The sequence below is a fragment of the Thamnophis sirtalis genome, unplaced genomic scaffold (assembly GCF_051295495.1).
Source record: "Thamnophis sirtalis isolate CommonGarterSnake01/CBP01778 unplaced genomic scaffold, rThaSir2_p1.2 scaffold_2, whole genome shotgun sequence".
Classification (NCBI taxonomy): Eukaryota; Metazoa; Chordata; class Lepidosauria; order Squamata; family Natricidae; genus Thamnophis; species Thamnophis sirtalis.
The window spans coordinates 124,744,460-124,766,588 of record NW_028261382.1 but is presented as its reverse complement, the minus strand read 5'-3'; the positions used below and the strand labels follow the sequence as shown (position 1 = coordinate 124,766,588).

At 39.9% G+C, this 22,129-nt stretch overlaps 1 protein-coding gene across 1 annotated transcript in view; it reads left to right on the top strand.

Annotated features, from left to right (window-relative positions):
• The window catches only part of CPQ (carboxypeptidase Q), a 165,600-nt gene that overhangs the window by 126,320 nt on the left and 17,151 nt on the right, over nucleotides 1-22,129 (top strand). The window contains exon 7 of the mRNA XM_087703852.1: nucleotides 2,130-2,331. Within this exon, the coding sequence (XP_087559978.1) occupies nucleotides 2,130-2,331 (202 nt within the window). The remainder of the gene's footprint in view (nucleotides 1-2,129; nucleotides 2,332-22,129) is intronic.

Below are 22,129 nucleotides of genomic sequence, written 5' to 3'. Positions count from 1 at the left end.
GAGAAATGTGCTGTTGTCACCAGCTTATAAAATCCCACTGTTGTAAAGGATTCTCCTTCTTTCCAATTACACTAAGATCCGAGAAGCCGTTAGTTGCTTATCTTGTCACCAGGGACACCAGATTTGCTTAATCCTGCTACCAATACTTTTGTTTCACTTACTCCCTGATGTTTCATCTGGTATTTCTTATACAGGTAGTCCTCAACTTACAACAGTTCATTTTGTGACCGTCCAAACTTGCGATTCCATTTTGCAATGTGCAATGCTGAAGCTCAGTGGGACCCAAGGAAATGCTATTTTCTCATTTGTGAAAAGCCTCACCCCACCTCTTGTACCCTGAACTTTTTCCAGGAAAAACAACCAACTTGATTTTTCTTGCTTATATATGCAATATGTACCTGCCTCACCAAACATCCTAACTAATCAATGGTGGGATTCAAATAATTTAACAACCGGTACTCTGCCCTAATGACGAGCTAGGCAGGCGGGGCTCAGTGGTCACGTGACTGGGTGGCGTGGCCAACTGAATGTCACTCACATTAATGGGCGCTTCCCCTTAGCGGTTACAATATAATAGGGGTTAACAAGAGAGGCAGTTTCTGTAAACAGAGCAATTAAGATTAGGCTAGAAACAACACCAGAATGTTTCCTTCCTGCCTTCCTTACAGGATTAGCCCTGTAAAGTGAGGAAAAAAATGAGATTTCTTCCAACTGGTTCTCTGAACTGCTTAGAAAGTTAACAACTGATTCTCCCAAATAGGTGCGAACTAGCTGAATCCCACCACTGCCTAACCTCTCCTTCACACACATACATATCTACAATATTTACCTGTAAGGACTATATACTATAACCTACAACCAAGGTCACAGCTGTCAGGAAAAAATACCTGATTGCAAAACTGAAATTTTGAGGCATCATCATAGCTTTCAGTGGGAATTTAGATGCAGGAAGAATGACATTAGGATGGCACGTAACTTTCTCTTTCCTACCAGCTCTTATTTTTTGCAAACCAGACACCATATGCCCATAGCCTTGTACAGAGAAACCTGGAGGATGGAGGGGTTGAACAATCTACTTTTCCCCTTTCTTTGTGGAATGGATAAGGACAAACACACTGGAATGAAGATATTTTAAGTAGGAAATCTGACCAGACTGAAAAGAGAAGGCTACCAGTCCTGAATAGGCTGCATGCCTTCTGGAGAACCAAGTTTGCAATTTAGAGATTTATCTGAGCAAGTGCTAACTGGGGAGATATTGATTGCAGCAGCGAAGGAATGCTTTTTACCAGCATAGTATGATAGACCATTTGGTATGCCATTGTCGCTGGAGGATTATGGGAGTTGAAATTTTAAACTTCTGAAAGGCAGCTGGTTGGGAAAGGCCGCCATAATGAGCTAAAAATCTCCTTGTGCTATTAAGTGAAACATAAGCTGGGATTCCAGAGCCAAGACCGTTATATGGCTGTGGCAATGCCAATTGTGTCTCTTTTTTTTTTTGCAACTAAACATAGATGTTTCAAGATCAAAAAGAAAAATGCAACTCCTAAATCCAAACTTCCACATTTCCCCTTAGGGCATCCAAGAAATTAATCAGCACTCCCATAGTGGAAGTGTTCAGTTTACTAATAATTACTTGCTACTTAATATCATTTTGAAACTCATGTAATTAATGTTTGCATAGAACTTAGAAAAGGCATGCAGCAAGCAGTAATTTATATCCCTGCATTTGTTTAATAAATGACGATACATACCATATTATTTATCACTTGAAAAGGTAAAAATTTATTGACCTAGTTTACATTTATTGTATCCAGTATGATAATTTCCTAAGCAGAAATCACTGTTTATGTCCAAACCTAGAAACTGGGATTTTAAATGCTCTCACAAGTAAGGACTGCGAAGTACAATGTAATCTAGTCTCTAAACAAGGATCATAGATAACATTGAAAGAATTTCATGGTTTAGCCATGTAATTAAAATTGCAGTTTTAACAAAACAATGTGCAGTAGATAATTTTCCTGTCTAATCTCATGGCATCCCAGGAAGTGAAGTGACCATTGACACGGTGTATTTGCCAAATACATCAACATCATCTGTATTTGAACAGAAATTCGCTTTCTGTTTTTCAGGTAAACATTTCCAACTTTGATATGGTTATGGAATCAGATGAAGGAACATTTACGCCCACTGGCCTGGCTTTCACGGGCAGCCTTAAGGCTCGTTGTATCATGAAGGAAATAATGAAACATCTGAAGCCTCTCAACATTACCAGTGTTTTTGAAGATGGCGGAGGAACAGACATTAGTTACTGGATTCATGAAGGAATACCAGGTGAGATTCTTCAATGATTTTTACAAATTGCTAGGAGGGGTATAATTGAATTCCCTTTCTTAGGTGATGCCCTTTTTGGAGCCTAATATTGGAGGGGAGAAGTCTTTTTCTTGAATAACTCTGCAGCAGAAATTTAATGTGTGAACATATGTCAGGATTAACTACAGACGCCTGGCTACATAATGAACATTTGAAGGACTTTTTTTAAAAAAAAAATTCAGATGATACATGGACAATATGTTTGCAATCTTCTTTTAAGCTTTAGGATTTAGCTTAATCTTCCCTTCAGTGATGGAGTTAAAAATAACATCCCACATAAAGGACATCCCCTCTAAAGGGGGGGAAAGGTACAAAGCAAAAATAGCATAGGCTGTCTTTTTTTTTTCTTCACTTGTTCACATGGCTGCAGATGAGGACAAGCATGTAGAAAAATTTAGGGTGTAATCTATCCTAGTTCATATATAATTCTGCATCAAATGCTTTATCTGAAAATATGCAGCTTATAGGATGAGTGGAAATTCAATGGTGAAAAGAGTAAGGTTCTACATTTAGGCAAGAAAAACAAAATGCACAAGTACTGTATAAATTGTACCTTGCTCAAAAGTAATAACTGTTATTGGAGTCCTAGTGGACCATCATTTAAATATGAGCCAGCAGTGTGCAGCAGTTGCCAAAAAGTCAACACAGTTCTAGGCTGCATAAACAGAGGGATAGAATCAAGATCACGTGAAGTGTTAATACCACTTATAATGCCTTGGCAAGGCCACACTTGGAATACTGCATTCAGTTTTGGTCACCACGATGTAGAAAAGATGTGGAGACTCTAGAAAGAGTGCAGAGAAGAGCAACAAAGAGGATTAGGGGGCTGGAGACTAAAACATATGAAGAACGGTTGCAGGAACTGGGTATGTCTAGTTTAATAGAAAGAAGGACTAGAGGAGACATGATAGCAGTGTTCCAATATCTCAGGGGTTGCCACAAAGAAGAGGGAGTCAAACTATTTTCCAAGGCACCGAGGGTAGAACAAGAGGCAATGGGTGGAAACTAATCAAAGAGAGAAGCAACTTAGAACTGTGGAGAAATTTCCTGACAGTTAGAACAATTAATCAGTGGAACAGCTTGCCTCCAGAAGTTGTGAATGCCGCAACACTGGAAGTCTTTAAGAAGATGTTGGATAGTCATTTGTCTGAAATGGTATAGGGTTTCCTGCCTAGGCAGGGGGTTGAAATAGAAGACCTCCAAGGTCCCTTCCAACTCTGCTATTGTATTGTATTGGTGCCAATCAATATAGAAAGCAGATGCCCTACAAATTGGCAATCTCAGATTTATCTTGGTGTTATCTAATCCCATTGAGGAATTCTAAATGTTCTGCCTTCCCCCACTTTCAATTTTCCCTTTTTTCTTGTCTCTTCCAAACTCCCAGAACTCTTTTTCATATCTGCACATCTACTTTATTTCCTCAACAGCAGAGATTGCACATTATAAGATTTCTAAAAGCTATCATTCTAGCATTAGAAAGACCCTTTGACTGACCACTGTCTTCAAAGAAATAGATAATAATACCGAAGGAGCTTCCCCACCTCCCTCCCAGCTAGTCCTTAACTGGGCAGTCATTCTAATGGGATATTATCTATGCAGCCCCATCAGATAGACCAGACCAGGAAATTAACTCCACAAGAAGGCTAAAACTATTATTACTGAAAATGGGTATAAATAACAAAACTTTGCAAGTCTGATAGCGCTGTATCTTTTCCTCTTCTCCTCCATATACTGTATATTTTGCTCCATAAGATGCACTTTCCCCCCCAAAAAAGTGAGTGGAAATGTCTGTGCATCTTATGGAGTGAATATGTGTCAATGCTGCCTGGAACAGATGATCGGCAGTATTCCAAGAGGCTGATCCAACCGCCAATCAGCTGCTTGGCACCGAAGGCTCCAGCATTCCCCAGCGGAGGCAGCAGTGGCAGCGTTTCCGGTCAGCCAGCCCACTGATTGGCGGGGCTAAAGGAGGCCAGGATCCAGCTGTCACTCAGCTGAGTGGGCGCAACGGAGTGGGATATTTTTCTTCTTCTTTTCCTTCTCTAAATCTAGGTGCGTCTTATGGTCAGGTGTGTCTTATGGAGCAAAAAATATAGTACTTCAGTGAACTCTGGCGGTGTCTGCCTGAGCTGCTTCTGAATGCTACGTGGTTCTGAAATTTTTAAAATGTTTCAGTTTTGTTGTCTAGATAGCAGGTAGCCTATAGGCCTGCTTTGTTAAAATCAGCTTTGTTATTCCCTGCAGCAGGGCTGGTACTGCAAGGTGGCCTAATTGGATAATTTGGAGAGTAGTATACAAAGCTATTTTGTTTTTCCCTTTATTTCTCCTCAGTCAAGGTGCTGCTTCTCTTTGGGCCCCTGATACTGTCATTCCTCTGTATAAAGAAAGATGTCATCCATCCAGGGATGAAATGCTACTGGTTTGGACCAGTTCGCCTGAACCGGTAGCAAAGATGCCAGATGTTCACCTGAACCGGTAGTATAAAAGAATGCAACCAGTTCAGGTGAACCACTTTTTCCAACAATCAGCTGTGCTGCGCGATTTATATTACCTAGAAAGCAGGATTTCTTGCTTCTAGCTAATCTAAATTGCATTGTACAGTGGATTCTCCCCCCCCCCTTTCGCTGTTTGCTTACCTACTGTTCGCTTACTCATTTGCCAGATGCACTCGGTAGCAGGCTCCACCCACCCTCCTGGACATCATTTTGATGCTCTGCACATGCGCAGAGGTGGCACATGCAAAGTAAGCGCGAGCATGTGCTCATATTGCTACCAAACCGGTAGCAAAATTAAGTGGATTTCAGCTCTGCATCCATCCATCCATCCAGAACAGAACAGAATAACAGAGTTTCAAAGACTGATCTGGACCAAACCGGGAGTAACCCACCTCTGATGCATACCCTTATAATGTCACCAGGTTTTGTTTAATAGCCAGCAAAATTCAATAGTGACTTTATTAGACACAATTTAATTTAATTAAACTTCTTCCAAGTTTAATAATAACAATAACTGTTAACCCTCTTTCTTAACTGTTCCTAGCTTTATTTGTGAAGGTCTTAAACGAAGCTTAGCATTAATAGTCTCAATATTCAAAATGATTTACCTGAACTACGAAAGTGCTGACAGTCTTGTATTTTTGTATTTTTTTTTGTATTTTATTTGGATTTATAGGCCGCCCTTTTCCCTGAGGGGACTCAGGGCGGCTTACAATCATTAGGGAGGGGGTACAATTCAAAACAAACAATATGTGAACAAAATAAATAAAGTAATAAAAACACAACTTGCATTCAACATTCAACACTCGGGTGGGGCAAATTAGAGACTTATCCCCAGGCCTGTTGGGATAGCCAGGTCTTAAGGGCTGCGCGGAAGGCCTGGACGGTGGTGAGGGTGCGTATCTCGATGGGGAGATCGTTCCACAGGGTCGGAGCTGCAACAGAAAAGGCTCTCCTCCGTGTAGTCGCCAGTCGACATTGACTGACGGATGGGATTCGGAGGAGGCCCAGTCTGTGCGATCTTATCGGTCGGAGGGAGGTAATCGGCAGAAGGCGGTCTCTCAAGTACTCAGATCCACTACCATGAAGGGCTTTAAAGATGGTCAACAGCACCCTGAAGCGCACCCGGAGATCAACAGGTAGCCAGTGCAGCTCGCGGAGGATGGGTGTTATGTGGGCAAACCGCGGTGCGCCCACTATCACTCGCGCGGCCGCATTCTGAACTAACTGCAGCCGCCGGATGCACTTCAAGGGCAGCCCCATGTAGAGCACATTGCAGTATTCCAGCCTAGAGATCACAAGGGCTCGAGTGACTGTTGTGAGAGCCTCCCGATTCAGGTAGGGTCGTAACTGGCGGACCAGGCGAACCTGGGCAAATGCCCCCCTGGTCACAGCCGACAGATGATGGTCGAGAGTCAGCTGTGGATCCAGGAGGACTCCTAAGTTACGAACCCTATCTGAGGGGTATAAAATTTGACCCCCCAAATTTGACCCCCCCACCAGTCTTCAATTTATTTTTATTGCATTTTGTTTTACTTATTTTATTTTATTCTTTATATTAAGTCAGGCTGATCAATGAGCAAAATAAACTGTCTTGAGCTTCAACAACAGTGACAATTTTTTACCCAAAAAGAATTATTGCAGGCAGCACACCTGTAGTGTATTCTGTGATTGTTCAATCATTTCACAGATTGTTTTTACAGCTTTTCCTTCAATTCTTGCAATCCATGGTACCATCCTGATGGCATAGTTAAATCTTTTTCTCCTCTCCACTAACAGCAGCCATCTGGCATTACTTTCCAATAAAAATCAAATAATGAAAAGTTATTATGAAAAGTTGGTGCCATGGAAAGGTTTGTTTTGACTGTGTCAGCTCAAAAGGTGTCACTCATTAGCTGAAAGGAAAATAACCAGTTGAACTACCCAAAAAATGAAATATTGTATATATATATTCACCAGTCATAACAAGAAGATGTAAAGCTGAAGGACAAGTGGAAAAACCAAGTGGGACCGCTTGCTGAAAATAAGAAGGTAAAGTGGCAAGACTAACAAAGGAATCAAGATACAATGCACATCTTTACTTCTACATTCATCATTGGAGATGTGACGTTCTCTCAAAGGATCGGTTTAGCTAATTCCCTAAGGAAAAATTTATAACAGTTATAGACAGCTCTTGCTTGATATTATAGAAAGACTGGAAAAGATGGTAGTTCTGAGGTGAAATATCATTTTTTTCCCCAGAAAGCATTCCAGTTTAGTTCCATTGTATTCCTCCTGACGAGCTATAAGCATTTATGAAAACATACATTGGATTTTTCGATATAATGCACAGAGTTGCATAGAATTCTACACAATGCGGCCTCATTCCTTTTCAAAACTGCACAAGGAAAACAAAAACTCATAACAGGGACATCTATCAGTGCTCTGAACTGGGACTTCATGGAATGAATGAGCTCTCCTTCTTCATAGCATTTTTGCTGCTGGTGTCTAAAGAAAAAGTCCCAGAATCCTGGACCATTTTGTATACTATTCAACTGTGAGAAGGCTGGAGGCCAAAGGATTCTTTCCTGCACAATTTCATTTTAAAATTACCTTGACATTCATTCTTCCACTTTGAGGCAATGACATTTTTTTCTGTTTTAAAACATCATATGGAATAATTAGATAACCCAAGCACCGCATAATGGGCTGAGCCCCTGTTCTTACCTCAGCTCCTGCCTACCTAACCGTTCGAAAGCATGCAACTGCAAGTAGATAAATACTGTAGGTACCACTTTGGTGAAAGGCAACAGCATTCAGTGTGCCTTGGTGTACAGTCATGCCGGACACCTGACCACAGAAGTGTTTTCAGACATCACTGGTTTTCTTGGCTAGGAAACAGAGATGAGTGTCAGCCTCTATATCGCTTGCTTGCTATCAGCTGCCATAGTAACGGGGAGGGAGGGGTTTCATGGTATTTGGGAGGGGAATCATGCTGGTGGAGACATCTCGAAAGGGAGTTTTATTCTCACCATCTTCTGCGCATGCTGAAGGCTCATGTTTGGGTTTGGTCAATGTCAACCATCTCTGCATAACAGCTAGACACCATTGGAGTTTGGACATTTGAGCTGGGGTAACTGGCGGGGGTGGGATTTAGGTAAACGTTTGATATGTACAAGTTCATGCCTTTTTGCCTCAGATCTTGCTTAATGTCAAGCGTGCCTCCTTCAAAATCCAAGAAAGGAAACCCCCAATTCCATTGTTTTAGAGAAAAAGTACTTTTACTGGATATGAAATGAAACCAGTGAAAGTGAAGCAAGATCTTGGCCCAAACCTGTCCAAACCATCATTCCTTCCGGCCCCCACCCTTAGAGTCAGACACGGCCATACAAGTACAAGTTGGGTTTCCAATTTGGCTATAAGAATATAGTTCTTTCTAAAATATTTATTAATTATTAATTATAAAAATGTTATATTCAGTTAGTCCTCAACTTACAACAGTTCACTTCAAGAACATTGGAAGTTAACAACGACACTGAAAAAAAATAACTTATGACCGTTTTTCACATTTATGATGATCATAATATCCTCATGGTCACCTGATCAAAATTGAGACATTTGGAAACTGACTCACATTTGTGACATTTGCAGTGTCCCAGGGTCTCCTTTGGAGACCTTCTGAGAAGCGAACGCAATGGGAAAACCAGATTCACTTAACAACCGTGTTTCTAATTTAAGAACTGCAGTGATTCACTTAACAATTGTGGCAACAAAGTTCGTAAAATGAGTCAAAACAAATGTTTCACTTAGCAACAAAAATTTGGGGCTCAATTGTGGTTGTAAGTTGAGGGCTACCAGTAATTATAATAATTATAAAAGCTACATATTTAAATCTTTCTCCTCCCATGGCATCTATGTTTTGTTTTTTTTACAGTGAATCAGCCGTGAATAGATTTGAACTGTTTCAGATTGTTGAGTTGGAGTGACTGAATTAGAAGCAGTATAGAAAAACTGCTTTTGCCCATGTTTCTGTGCTCCATATTGTTTTGGTGCCTTGATTCATGAAGTAGACTTGAGTAAAAGAATGGATTCTCTGAATGTTCAGTCATTTGGTAAGGAAGTACACACGCAGAAATCCAACCTAGAACTAAGGAGAAATTTCCTGACAATAAGAACAATTAATCAGCGGAACGGCAGCTCTGCACAGATTGTTGGTATTCAGTCCTAGAGGTTTTAAAAGATAGATTGGACAGCCATTTGTCTGGTATGGTCTAAGGCAGTGGTGTCAAACTCGTGGCCTGCAGGCCAGATGCGTCACGCGCTGGCCACCCCCACCCCCCATTTGAGTGAAGGTGAAAAAAGTCACGATACATCATATGACGGCAATGTGATGCCACAAGTGTCAGCGTTCCAAGTAATGCACTCATAGAAAGAAAAACTCTGAGGCAGGCAAGTTCTTCAAATAACAATTTATTGGATACACCATATTAGTGTCAACTCACGAAGCTTCCCTAACCTGTTCCCGAGTTGCCATACACAGGGGGATGGGGAATCAAGCACTGCAGCTGCATTGAGGAATTTGCACCTCAGTCAAAACAACGCACCTCCTAACCGGCAAAAGTCAAGGCCGTCTCCACAGAAACCAGTAAGAAACAAGGCCGGAGGGAGTGACTTCTATGACCTGTGAAATTGCTTTGTTGGGGAACGTAACTGATAACACACCTAGGGGGGAGGGGGAAACAGGGTCAGAGGCAAGCCACGAACTGAATGGGGTCAAAGCTGGTTTCACTTGGTCTGTGCTGACATGTTGCTCCTAATAAACAATTGGATTTTGCTGGAAAATTTGCTTGAGGCTCCTGCTTTCATTAGGGCATCAGTTGGAACCCTGACAGCTGGCACAAACTGGTGAAAGCTGACTCAGAGTTTTTCCCGCAGCTTTCACCTAATTAAAAGTGAACGTTTTCTCCCCCTTCCCCCAGTCACTGGTCATGTTGTCCAATTCAAGTGCTGGCCAGTTGCTTGGTTACTGTCTCCTCCTCTGATCAGCTATTTGTGCAAATGTCCTTGGTTCCCACAGGAAATTTTATTTATTCATTTATTTTGGCTACAAAACTACATCTAACTATTTCCCCCCATCCCACCGGTGTATGGCAACCCTGGAGCCTCCAAGATAGCTTTGGCCAAGCTCCCTTCAGTGACACCCCTGGTATAAGGTCTCCTACCTGAGCAAGGGGTTCAATTAGAAGGCCTCCAAAGTCCCATCCAACTCTGTAATTCTGTACAGTGTTTCAGATTGTGTGGCTCACCTTAATTCAGACATTCAGACTGAAAAATACATTTTGATTCCAGTTTAAAATAGAGCCTTCCTTCTGTTCATTTTCCAGAACATCAGATTTTCCAAAACATCAAATCACCACCTAGTTAACTAGTGAATGAACCATGTCAAATTTTCACAGATGGTTTTGTGAGAGGTTACAATACTTGAAATTTGAATTGCAGGGTAGGAAAAGAAAAGAATTGCTCTTGTCATGTCTGCTTTTCTCATTACCGCTCTCAAAATTGCTCCCCCCCCCCAAAAAAAATAAGCTATTCCCTATTTCCTCTTCATCCTTGTTTGAATGGATATATGTCATTTTGTTATATGAAAGCTTAAAGTCATACAATCTTGGTTGAATGAGGAGTGTGTTTATAACAGCAATATAATATAGTACATGTAAAAAAAGAAATCCCCGCAGAAAAATAGATTCAAAGTCAGACAGATTTGTACTAAAATAGCTCAGAAGTTGGGGAAACACAGGACGGTATTTTTTAAACTGATTTATTTAAGCAATTTAAGCTTTAAATTTAAGCAAATTTGTTATGGCTGCTCACTCTAGAAGCCTAAGTGATTTACAAAATCAAATGAACAACTACAAACAGTTTTTAAAAGACATTGAACAATGTCTTGAAATTTTTTCAGTCATATTATGAGCCATGTCTTATGGCCTGGACCAGGAGTGAAAGCTCAGCAGTTTGGCGGTTCGAATCCCTAGCACCGCATAACGGAATGAGCTCCCATTACTTGTTCCAGCTTCTGCCAACCTAGCAGTTCGAAATCACGTAAAAATGCAAATAGAAAAATAGGGACCACCTTTGGTGGGAGGGTAACAGCGTTCCATGCACCTTCAGCATTTAGTCATGCTGGCCACATAACCATGGAGACATCTTCGGACAGCGCTGGCTCTTTGGCTTTGTAACAGAGATGAGCATCTCCCCCTAGAGTCAGGAGATTAGCACATATGTTCAAGGGGAACCTTTACCTTACTAAATAAAATTGCTTACAGTAAATACACAGAGTCATGTTCAACAGCCCACTTCTTTTTTGAAGAGCTGAAGAACTCTTATAATCAGGCAATCTTTTACACATATAGCTACATGAAACTACAAAAATGCTGTTCTTAATTTAATTGAAATAGTCCACAGTATGTACATATGGGTGGTCTTTTCCTGTCTACCAAACGCAAACCAAATGTAGTGAAACTCCCCCCCCCCAAAAAACCTCAATTAAATCTGATGGTTTTTGATTTTTACAGATTGTCAGTCCTATAATACAGACCTTCATTAACAGGAAGTGCTCCTCAATCAATTTCCATCCATTTTTCTTTCATTTCTGAACTTCAATTGCATAAAAACATAAAAATATATTTACTACTCCACATGTATTCTAACCCACAGTGTCTGAGTTGAGAACACATTGTGCATGCTGCTGTAAAGGAATCTAACTTACAGTACTTGTTGCTCTTTGGTAGGAAATGCATGCTAGAATTTCAAGTAGACAGATATTCTAATATAAAATAATCAAGACTGTAGGTGCAAAATTATACAATTGTATCACAGCGGCCAGTTGTTTCGCCGGATTTGGCATTGGTTACTAGTCAGGCCCCACTCAGGGGCCTAGGACATTGTAACGGATTTTCGTAATATGCGTGCAGATCCAAGCAGTGCAGCTTTTTGCATTTGACTAATGGTGATTTTGTCAATTTTTAACTGTTTTAAATGTAATTCCAGTGCTTTTGGAATGGCACCCAGTGTGCCAATTACCACTGGAATTACTATGGTTTGGGCCATAGTCATTGAATTTCAATTTTTAAGTCCTGGTATTTTGCGATTTTTTCATGTTCCTTCTCAGCGACCCTGCTATCACCTGGTATTGCGATGTCTATGATTGTGATCTTATTTTTCTCGACCAGTGTGATGTCTGGTGTATTATGTGCCAGTATTTTGTCTGTTTGTATGCGAAAATCCCACAAGATCTTCACCATCTGATTTTCGGTGACTTTTTCAGGCTGATGTTCCCACCAGTTTGTTGCTGTTTTAATATTATAATTTTTGCACAAATTCCAATGGATGATTTGTGCTACTGAATTGTGCCGCAATTTATAATCAGTCTGTGCAATTTTTTTACAGCAGCTGAGTATGTGATCAACAGTTTCATCAGCTTCTTTGCAAAGTCTGCATTTGGCATCATCAGAGGATTTTTCGATTTTGGCCTTAATGGCATTTGTGTGGATAGCTTGTTCTTGTGCAGCCAGGATTAGTTATTCTGTTTCTTTCTTTAATGTACCTGTTGTTAACCATAACCAAGTTTGTTCACTGTCCACTTTATCTTTTATTTTTTCCAGAAATTGGCCATGCAGTGCTTTGTTCTGCCAACTCTCCATTCTTGATTTTATCACATCTTTTCTGTATTCTTGTTTTGTCTGTTGGGCCTTCAGTTAATTTTTGTTCTTTACTTTGATTAATAGATGTTCTTGACTTTCTTTTAAATAATCAGCCAGTGCATGTTTTTCTTCTTCAACTGTTTGCTTCACTTGTAATAATCCTCTGCCACATGATTTTCGGGGCAGATATAGTCTATCAGTATCACTACATGGATGTAAACTGTAGTGCATTGTCATTAGTTTCCTGGTTTTTCGGTCCAAAATGTCCAAATCAGCTTGTGTCCAGTTAACTATACCAGCTGTGTATCTTATAACTGGTATTGCCCAGGTATTTATGGCCTTGATTGTATTTCCACCATTCAATTTAGATTTCAAAATTTTCCTAACTCTGTTGGTGTACTCTCGCCTGACAATAGTTTTTACTTCTCCATGCTTGATGTTATCCAACTGCAGAATGCCTAAGTATTTGTAGGCTTCATTTTCATTGCATTTAATTAGTTGGCCATTGGGCATTTCAATTCCCTCACATGCAGTGATTTTGCCCCTTTTTATGGATACAGTGGCACAATTTCCATGCCAAACTGCATTGAAATATCGGTGCTGAATACTCGGACTGTGTTTGTCAATGATTGGATTTCTATTTCTGACTTTCCATAGAGTTTCAAATCATCCATATATAGTAAATGCGAAATTTTTTCAGCTTCTTTGGCTGTTTGTTAGCCTAATTTCATTTTTTTTAAGATTACTGATAGTGGGATCATTGCGATGATGAAGAGAAGAGGTGAAAGTGAATCACCCTGGAAAATTCCTCGCTTGATATTAACCATTCCGTAGATCTCATTCCCTACTGCCAACTCAGTTCTCCATTGTTTCATCGCCTTTTCAGTAAAGGATGTAATATTTTTGCTAATGCCAGTTGTTTCTAACCATTTTATGATCCAACTATGTGGCAGTGAGTCAAATGCCTTTTTGTAATCAATCCAGACCATATTCAAGTTCGTTTTTCTGTTCTTACAATTTTCTAATATCATTTTATCAATTAGGAGCTGATCTTTTGTGCCCCTGGTCCTTCTTTTGTTGCCTTTTTGCTCTACTGGCAAGATGTTGTTTGTTTCCAAATAATCCATCATGTTATCTGCAATAATGCCTGTGAGTAATTTGAAGGTTGTTGGCAAGCATGTTATTGGTCTGTAGTTTTCAGGTGTTGTTCCTTTAGTTGCATCTTTCTGAATTAAATATGTTTTTCCAGTTGTCAACCATTCATCAATTTGGCCCTTTTGTAAAATTTCATTCAGTTGCCTGGCCAATATTGCATGTGGTCAGATATTTGAGCCAGAAACCATGTAATTGGTCCTTTCCAGGTGATGTCCAATTCTTTACCTTTTTTACTTGATTTTTGACCATCTCAGTTGGTATTTCTAATACTTGCATTTGTTTGTTACCAATGCTTTTCTCAAAGTCATGTATCCACTTTGCTTCCTTATTGTAGTCCTTTGCATTTTCCCACAATTCTTTCCAGAATTCAACTGTGGCCTGCTTTTCTGGTTTTTCACTTTTGGTGTCACCATTCACATTAAGACTTTGATAAAAACGCCGTTGGTCTGATCGAAATTGCTGATTTTGTTTATATTGGATGATTCATGCCTCATATCTTTCAATTTTTCTAGCTGTTGCTGTTATCTGCTGTTTTACAATCTCTACAGCTTCATTGATGTTTCTTGTATCCAATCTATATCTTCTGATTAGCCGATCTATGATTTTGTTGTTTTTAAGCCGTTGCTCATGCATGTTCTTTAAGTTACTAGCATCTGCCCTTAATTTTTTGACTTTTTGTTCTAATCGGATTTTCCACTTTGACTTTAATGCTTTTTCTGTTGTGTGACTAGGTACTTTGATTTTAATGCCTAGTTCATTAGTGACTATTACAGCTGCGCTGTACATTAACTGGTTCGTTTCCAAGATGGATCCCAATTCAATTGTTGAAAACACTGCATTAACCATTTTCATGATAGGGGCCAAAATTTTCTTAGGCACAGTTTTTAGTAAACGTTGCCTTTCCTCATTAAGCAGAAAATGCTCCATGATCTTATCCTTCAATTCTTTTTGTTTTTGAGTTAGTTCATCAGTTGGTTCAGTGATAACTGGTTCTAGTGGTGGTGATGTTATTTCCTCCCTGAGAGCTTCTTCTGGGAGTTCTACTATAATGTCTTTAGTTGTGTCTTGAATATGAGTTATTTCTGCTTGTGATATTGTTTTTTTGGTTTTGCAATTTGCCTGAATTTCCTCAAGTTCAACTTCACTAAACACTTTATTCCGTTGTTAGTCTGCTAGTCGTTGTTCACTAACATTTGAATCTGGATATTGTTGTTTCCATAATTCATACATTCGCTTTAAATAACCTCTTTTTTCTGGCTCTGAGTTGTAGTAACAGGCCATTATGGCATGGTTTTCATCTGCACTATATTTTTGTCATTTTGTTGGCTGGTCCACTTGTAGCCCACTTATCGATGGATGTCCGGGGACCCCAACATCCGCCGCGGCCCTTGTTAACCCGCGCGACGACCGATGTGGTATAAAATTTTTATTCATTTCTTTCACCATATTGTATGGGTTGGCAGGTGTTTTTTTTTATGGGGCTAGGTTGCCAACCTGACCCCAACCCTCCTCCTTTCTCATCCGGGCTTGGGACCGGCAACGGTGGAGTATTATTATTATTATTATTATACAATTGTATCACAGCGGCCAGTTGTTTCGCCGGATTTGGCATTGGTTACTAGTCGGTTATTATTATCATCATCATCATCATCATCATCATCATCATCATCATCATCATAATCTTTTTATTCATTAAACATTATTATTATATACTTTATTTATTAAACATGAAAATTTGTCAACTGAACATTCAAAAATGCATCACAAATACCATTGACTGGTGCTAATGGATACGGGTAGCTGCCAGCGTCCTAGGTATCAGCCAAGTACTTTCTTAAAATATACGATGTTCCGAGTAGCACAGTTTTTTGCAGTTCTGCTGCTGTTATTACAGGAAGCTACAATGTGTTGATGTATCTTATAAAATTCTTGGACATGGTACCAAGTGCCCCAATGATAATGGGTATCAATCTGTTACATGTTTTATCCATAATTGTGTAGTTTCGATGGCCAGGTCGCTATATTTCGTGATTTTTTCTTTTTCTTCGACTCTGGAATCACCTGGTACCGCGATGTCAGTAAATTGTATGTTTCAGTTTTTGACAACTGTGATATCTGGGATGTTGTGCTCCAAATGACGATCCATCTATATTCGAAAGTCCATTATTATTGTTGTTGTTATATCATCATCATCATCATCATCATCATCATCATCATCATCATCATCATCATCATAGCCCTAATTAAGCTTTTATACCTATCAACATTCCTAGGTAGACCAGACTGGAAATAAAACCACATAATTCTACTTTATCTTAAGGCTACATTAACAGAATCTTGCAAGTCTGAAATTACAAATCTCCTCCTGTTTTCTTTACATCTGGAGAACTTGCTGCGGAGGTCCTTTCTGAGCCTCTTTCTCTACCATAATATAGTTGTGGGCTATGGTCTTTCTTATCTGACCATTCCCTAATCCCATGATGGTGAACCTATGGCATGCGTGCCCCAGGTGGCACAAAGAAGCATAACTGCTGATACATTAGCTGTCAGATCCAGCGCACATGTGCGTGCCCGCCAACTGATTTTCAGCCTTCTAGGGGGCTGCAGGAGGCTGTTTCCTCCCTCCCCAAGCTTCAGGAAAGCCTTGGGAGTCTGGGGAGAGTGAAAATAGCCTCCCCGGGGCCCCTGGAGGAAATATCAAGCTCAGCTTGGAAGTGAGCAATATGGCGTGTGGGGGACAGCGGGGGGGATTGTGTGCGCATGCACATGTGTGGGCCCGCTTTACAATATGGGTGCCAGGCTGCCCATCGCATGCACACACTGACATTTTTGGCTGCCAACAACAAAAAGGCTAGCCATCACTGCCCTAGGCAGCATCTTTTCCATCATCTCCAAGGAACTTACTAAATACTTAACTAAGTGATAGACAACACTCTTGCCTAATTTGCAGCTGCTTGTTTCTGAGGTAACTCTTCATAGTGCACTCTTAGTACTTTTAGTAATCCATGGAGACAGTATGAGCTCAAAAATTCAAAATAAGTTTCAGTGTTTTTATTTAGTGAGCAAGCAGCGATACCATTACAAAGAGCAAGACAAAATCCTGTTAAATTTAACAAGTTAGAAATTGTTCTCATATTTCTGAGTACAATTCTTTTTCTTCTTTTTCTTTCTCATTCACTCATTCATTCATTTTTAATTATGTTCCATTTTTATTATGTTTATAAAAGGTGGATATATGTAATATTCTTTCCTCATTCTATTTTCTCCATAACAACAACCCTGTCAAGTGGTTGGGCTGAAGTAGATAACTGGCCCAAAGTCACCCACCCAGTTAGCTTTCATATCTAAGGCAGGATTAAAATTTACTGTTTCTTGATTTCTAGCTGGATGCCTTAATCACTATATCAAACTAGCTCTACCTAATGTTATATGCTATAGCTAGACCATCCAAATAGGAACCTGAAAATTACAGAAGCAGAGAATATTATTGATAAATCGCTTGTTAACAGGCATAAATTACATGTGAATGATTAATTGTTTGTGAATGATTGTGAATGATCTTTTTTGATGTTCTGGTCATTGGTCTCTAAGAGGCTTACATCAACAATAATGAAAGATTATCATCTTCTACTGAAGCTATACAATTTTAGATATGTGTGTGTGTGTGTGTGTGTGTGTGTGTGTGTGTGTGTATAAGAATCTCGTCTATAATATAGTTTTATTATTTTGCTTTCTTTTTCTTCTCATTTTCTTTTCCTATTCTGTTTAATTAAATAAATAAAAATGGTTAGAAAAAAAAAGACACAGATAAAGTGAGAAAGGGAGATTCAGCAGTATTGCTGGTATTTTGTTGTGGTTAGTTGTGAAGTCATGTCTGACCCATCTCAACCCCATGAACAACATTCCTCCAGGCCTTCCGGTCCTCTCCGATCCTTTAGAGTCCATTTAAGTTCACACCTGCTGCTTCGATGACTCCATCCAGCCACCTCATTCTCTGTTGTCCCCTTCTTCTTTTGCCCTCAATCTTTCCCAGCATTAGGCTCCTCTCCAGTGAGTCCTTCCTTCTCATTAGGGGGCCAAAGTATTTGAGTTTCATCTTCAGGATCTGGCCTTCCAAAGAGCAGTCAGGGTTGATCTCCTCTAGGACTGACCAGTCCAAGGGACTCACATGAGTCTTCTCCAGCACCATAGTCCATAGTTGCTGGTATTGGTACATGTTTAATTATGTCACAGGTGGACTGTGACATAGTAGATTGTATCTGTTTAAGATTGTTCAGAACCCTGGTGAGTACAAACATCTAGCTCCTTAATAGTATGATGGCTGGGTTACATAATGCATTATCTACCGTAATATCAGGCTTGGTGATTGGTCAGTTCTCTTCAGCCCACCTGAAAGGACCTTGGAAGTTTCCAGGACTATGGAAAGACTAGATCTTTCCTGATAAAAACCTGGTTCTTTTTTTAAGAAGCTGCTGACAGAATTATTTATCAATCTGGTTCATTTCTACCCCATGCAATAGAGGTTGTTTTCAGCCCTGTTTCCATATCAATTTAAACTATGTCATTAACTGCACAAGTAGTTTATATAGTCACAATTTCCTTACTGTATGGTAGCAATTGCGATATATCACAAATCAGATAAACAACTTACAACTTATAACTATGACCAACATGAAGCCTGAACCAGTAATTGGACCCTTCGCAGTGGTGAAATTCATTTTTTATACTACCTGTTCTGTGGGCGTGGCTTGGTGGGAGTGGCAGGGAAAGGATATTGCAAAATCCCCATTCCCACCCCACTCTGGGCCAAGCCAGAGGTGGTATTTGCCAGTTCTCCGAACTAGTCAAAATGTCCACTATCGGTTCTCCAGAACCTGTCAGGACCTGCTGAATTTCACCCCTGACCTTCTGTATTATTTACCTGTAGCCAAGCGATAATCAATGCATAGAATATTCAATAGTACTCCTGAAGCCATGCTATACAAACACAACTATCCTATATAGGACAAGCTACTGAAGGCTACATTAATGGGATGCACTGTAAAAGTCTGTTCTCCAGAGACTCATTAAAAACATTAATTTAGTCTCCCAGCAGCTCATGGACTTCTGAATGGCACTTCTGCCGAAAGGGGAAGCAGAAACCGGGTTTTGCAAATCCTTTGAAAAAAGTCGTTTGCAGCTGTAGAGTTCTTGTTTGAGTAGCCAGCTAGGTACAGGCTATAGAGCTGCTTTTGATTTGAGCAACTTTACAAATCTAATAAATAAAATAGCTTCATGCAAACATTTTCCCGGACAAAGTGGCTGTGTGTGCACATGCTTTCTGAAGCCTCCATAGAACCTTTTGAAGTAACGGTATTTATTTATTTTTTAAAAAAGACATGGCTGCTTTGAGAATTCTAGAAAAGATGAAAGGATGTTGAATCATTTCCCTTCCTAGTATTTTTTTTAGTATTTTATTAGGATTTATAGGCTGCCCTTTTCCCTGAGGAGACTCAGGGCGGCTTACAATCATTAGGGAGGGGGTGCAATTCAAAATGAACAATATGTGAGCAAAATAAAGTAATAAAAACACAACTTGCATTCAACATTCAACACTCGGGTGGGGCAAATTAGAGGCTTATCCCCAGGCCTGTTGGGATAGCCAGGTCTTGAGGGCTGCGCGGAAGGCCTGGACGGTGGTGAGGGTGCGTATCTCGACGGGGAGATCGTTCCACAGGGTCGGAGCTGCAACAGAAAAGGCTCTCCTCCGTGTAGTCGCCAGTCGACATTGACTGGCGGATGGAATTCGGAGGAGGCCCAGTCTGTGCGATCTTATCGGTCGGAGGGAGGTAATCGGCAGAAGGCGGTCTCTCAAGTACTCAGATCCACTACCATGAAGGGCTTTAAAGATGGTCAACAGCACCCTGAAGCGCACCCGGAGATCAACAGGTAGCCAGTGCAGCTCGCGGAGGATGGGTGTTATGTATTATAAAAAAACAGAATCAAATCCTGGCAAGTGACTAAGAGTAGAAGAATACCCTTTCTACCCATTCCTCTCTTTATTTTGAGACTGGGAAAACTGTGACAAGATACAAACATAAAGCTAGTCTAAATCTACCTGGGGATTCCGGAACATCCCTAAGATTGCTGGTCTTTGGTTTGAAGCCACGCAATGGAGAAGCCAATAATACTGAAGGTGAGCAGTTCATTGTAGCAAGAATGAGGTTATTAATGCTGAGCAACTCCCTTTTCCACAAGGGAACTTCTGTAGTATAAAGGCACAATAGCTCTATGACCTTCAATTCACCCTTTCTACTCAGGCAATATCTCCTTTCAGTCTAATCCATTTTAAATTGCTACATTCACTGGAAGAGAAGAGAAGCCATAATTTCCTCTCTCAAAATGACAAGTACTATTAACAGAATAAAAGGAAGGTTGTCTAGAACGATTTATTACCACTTCTGACAGGGATATTTATTTATAACATTTTTATCTTATCCCTTACTCACCATCACACCAAATTCTGAAAAGCAGCCCTTGGAGACAGAACTCACTTTAGACAGTGATTTACGCAACCCTAATCCTGTAAAGATCTGGGAAATTCTCTCCAGTTGGTTTTCCCAAAAGAACTCACTGAAACCTATGCCAGAGGTGGATAAATTTTAGTCTTCCAAACGTGGCAAAATTATTTTACTCGTGTATTCATTTAGTCCTTCATTCAGTTAGACTCTGGGCAACTTACATTAAAAACTAGGTGCATTTAAAATGTTTATATCATATTTAGAAGATAAACTCTAAATAATAATGAAACAAATGATAGTGGCTCATCCACTTTACCCCAAGGCCTGGTAGAATTTTCAAACTTTTCAATGACTTTCTGAATATCATTACATTTTAGCATCCTCACCTGAAATGGTAAGAGGAGAATGTCAGCAACAATTGGGGGGGAAAATCACAGCATCCTATTACTGAACAGCCAGAATTGTTGTGTACTTCAAAGACTAAATAAGGATTTCAGCAATAATTGAAAAGATCACAGCATTTCACCACTGAACAGCCAGAATTGTTGTTTATTACATAGACTAAATAGGAATTCCTGGTGATAAGAATATAGTATTAGTTCTCTGGATTCTTCTACTAGAGACATCCAAGCAGTATTGGTTCTTTGCATCTTCTCTGTTGAATGGTGTCTCTTTATATCTCTTCTTCATCAACATTAACAGTAACAGAGTTGGAAGGTACCTTGGAGGTCATCTAGTCCAACCCCCTGCTCACGCAGAAGAACTATACTAGGGATTCGAACTGCCAACCTTTCTGGTCGACAAGCTTGGCGTCTTAGCCACTGAGCCACCTAGCCAGGCTATCTTATATCTTACAGGTGGTGGTTTACCCCTTCAACTAACATTCCAAAATCAAGTTGGGTGTAGTTGTTAAGATGATGGAACTAGGTCTGGAAAGATTTGGTTTATAAGCCTACCCTCAACCACAGAAATAATGGAGAAGTCTTCTCTCCATTTAGGACTTGACTTCATACATATGGATGGGCTTTCAGCTATAAGTGATCTGAACCCTTTGTGTTAAAAAGCATTTTACATTTTCATCCTGGACTTTTCAAGGCATAAGCTGGGTCATGAAACAGAAGTAAGTTTAATCACAGGAATAGAGTACAGTAAATGATCAAAAGTTCCTGGCACTTTACAGTGCTTACATCCCTAAACACACATTTATGGTTCATGCATCATAGGGTAGAGGAAGATGGAGTCTACTAAAATACTTCTATCTTGCTTCTGAAAACCATGGAAGATTGGAGCTGCACTTTTTGGGTTCCATATAAACATTTCTCCACTTTACTAGATAACTCTAAACTATGTCCCATACTCATGCTTTCTTGAAAGAGCAGGTATTTCTCCTGAAACCATAGTTTAATAGAAAAGTTCTAATTTCAAGAATCCAATTTCATTATTACTTTTTACTGCCATCGATATGTGTTTGGGAGTTCAACGTGGTGAGAATGCTGGGATTTTGAAGTCCTGAAATACAAAATATTTCGTGTTTGCGGTGTGTGTTCCAACAGATTGCGGTCTGTATCGCTTTGCACAACAGCTTCCACAAGGTCTTCTGCATGTCTCTGGGTATGTCTGTTTGTGTGTGTAAAAACAAATTGCATTAACCAGAAATTCCAAAATCACCTTTCATCTGACTGAGCTGTCCAATTTCATTTTCTGCAACACTAATAGAGCTTCACTTCCTATTTCTAAATGAACTCAGCCTTGCAGGTTATGGGAAGAATCATTAATTTTTTTCCCAGACACTGCTGAATAATCAACATTGTCATTTTTGGACTTTGCTGACTTACTAAGCAACTCTGGAAAAATTTAAACTTGTGTGAATTCTGGTCATCCTTTAAACAAATCTGACATTTCTTTCATTATGATCCAAATAAACAGCAAC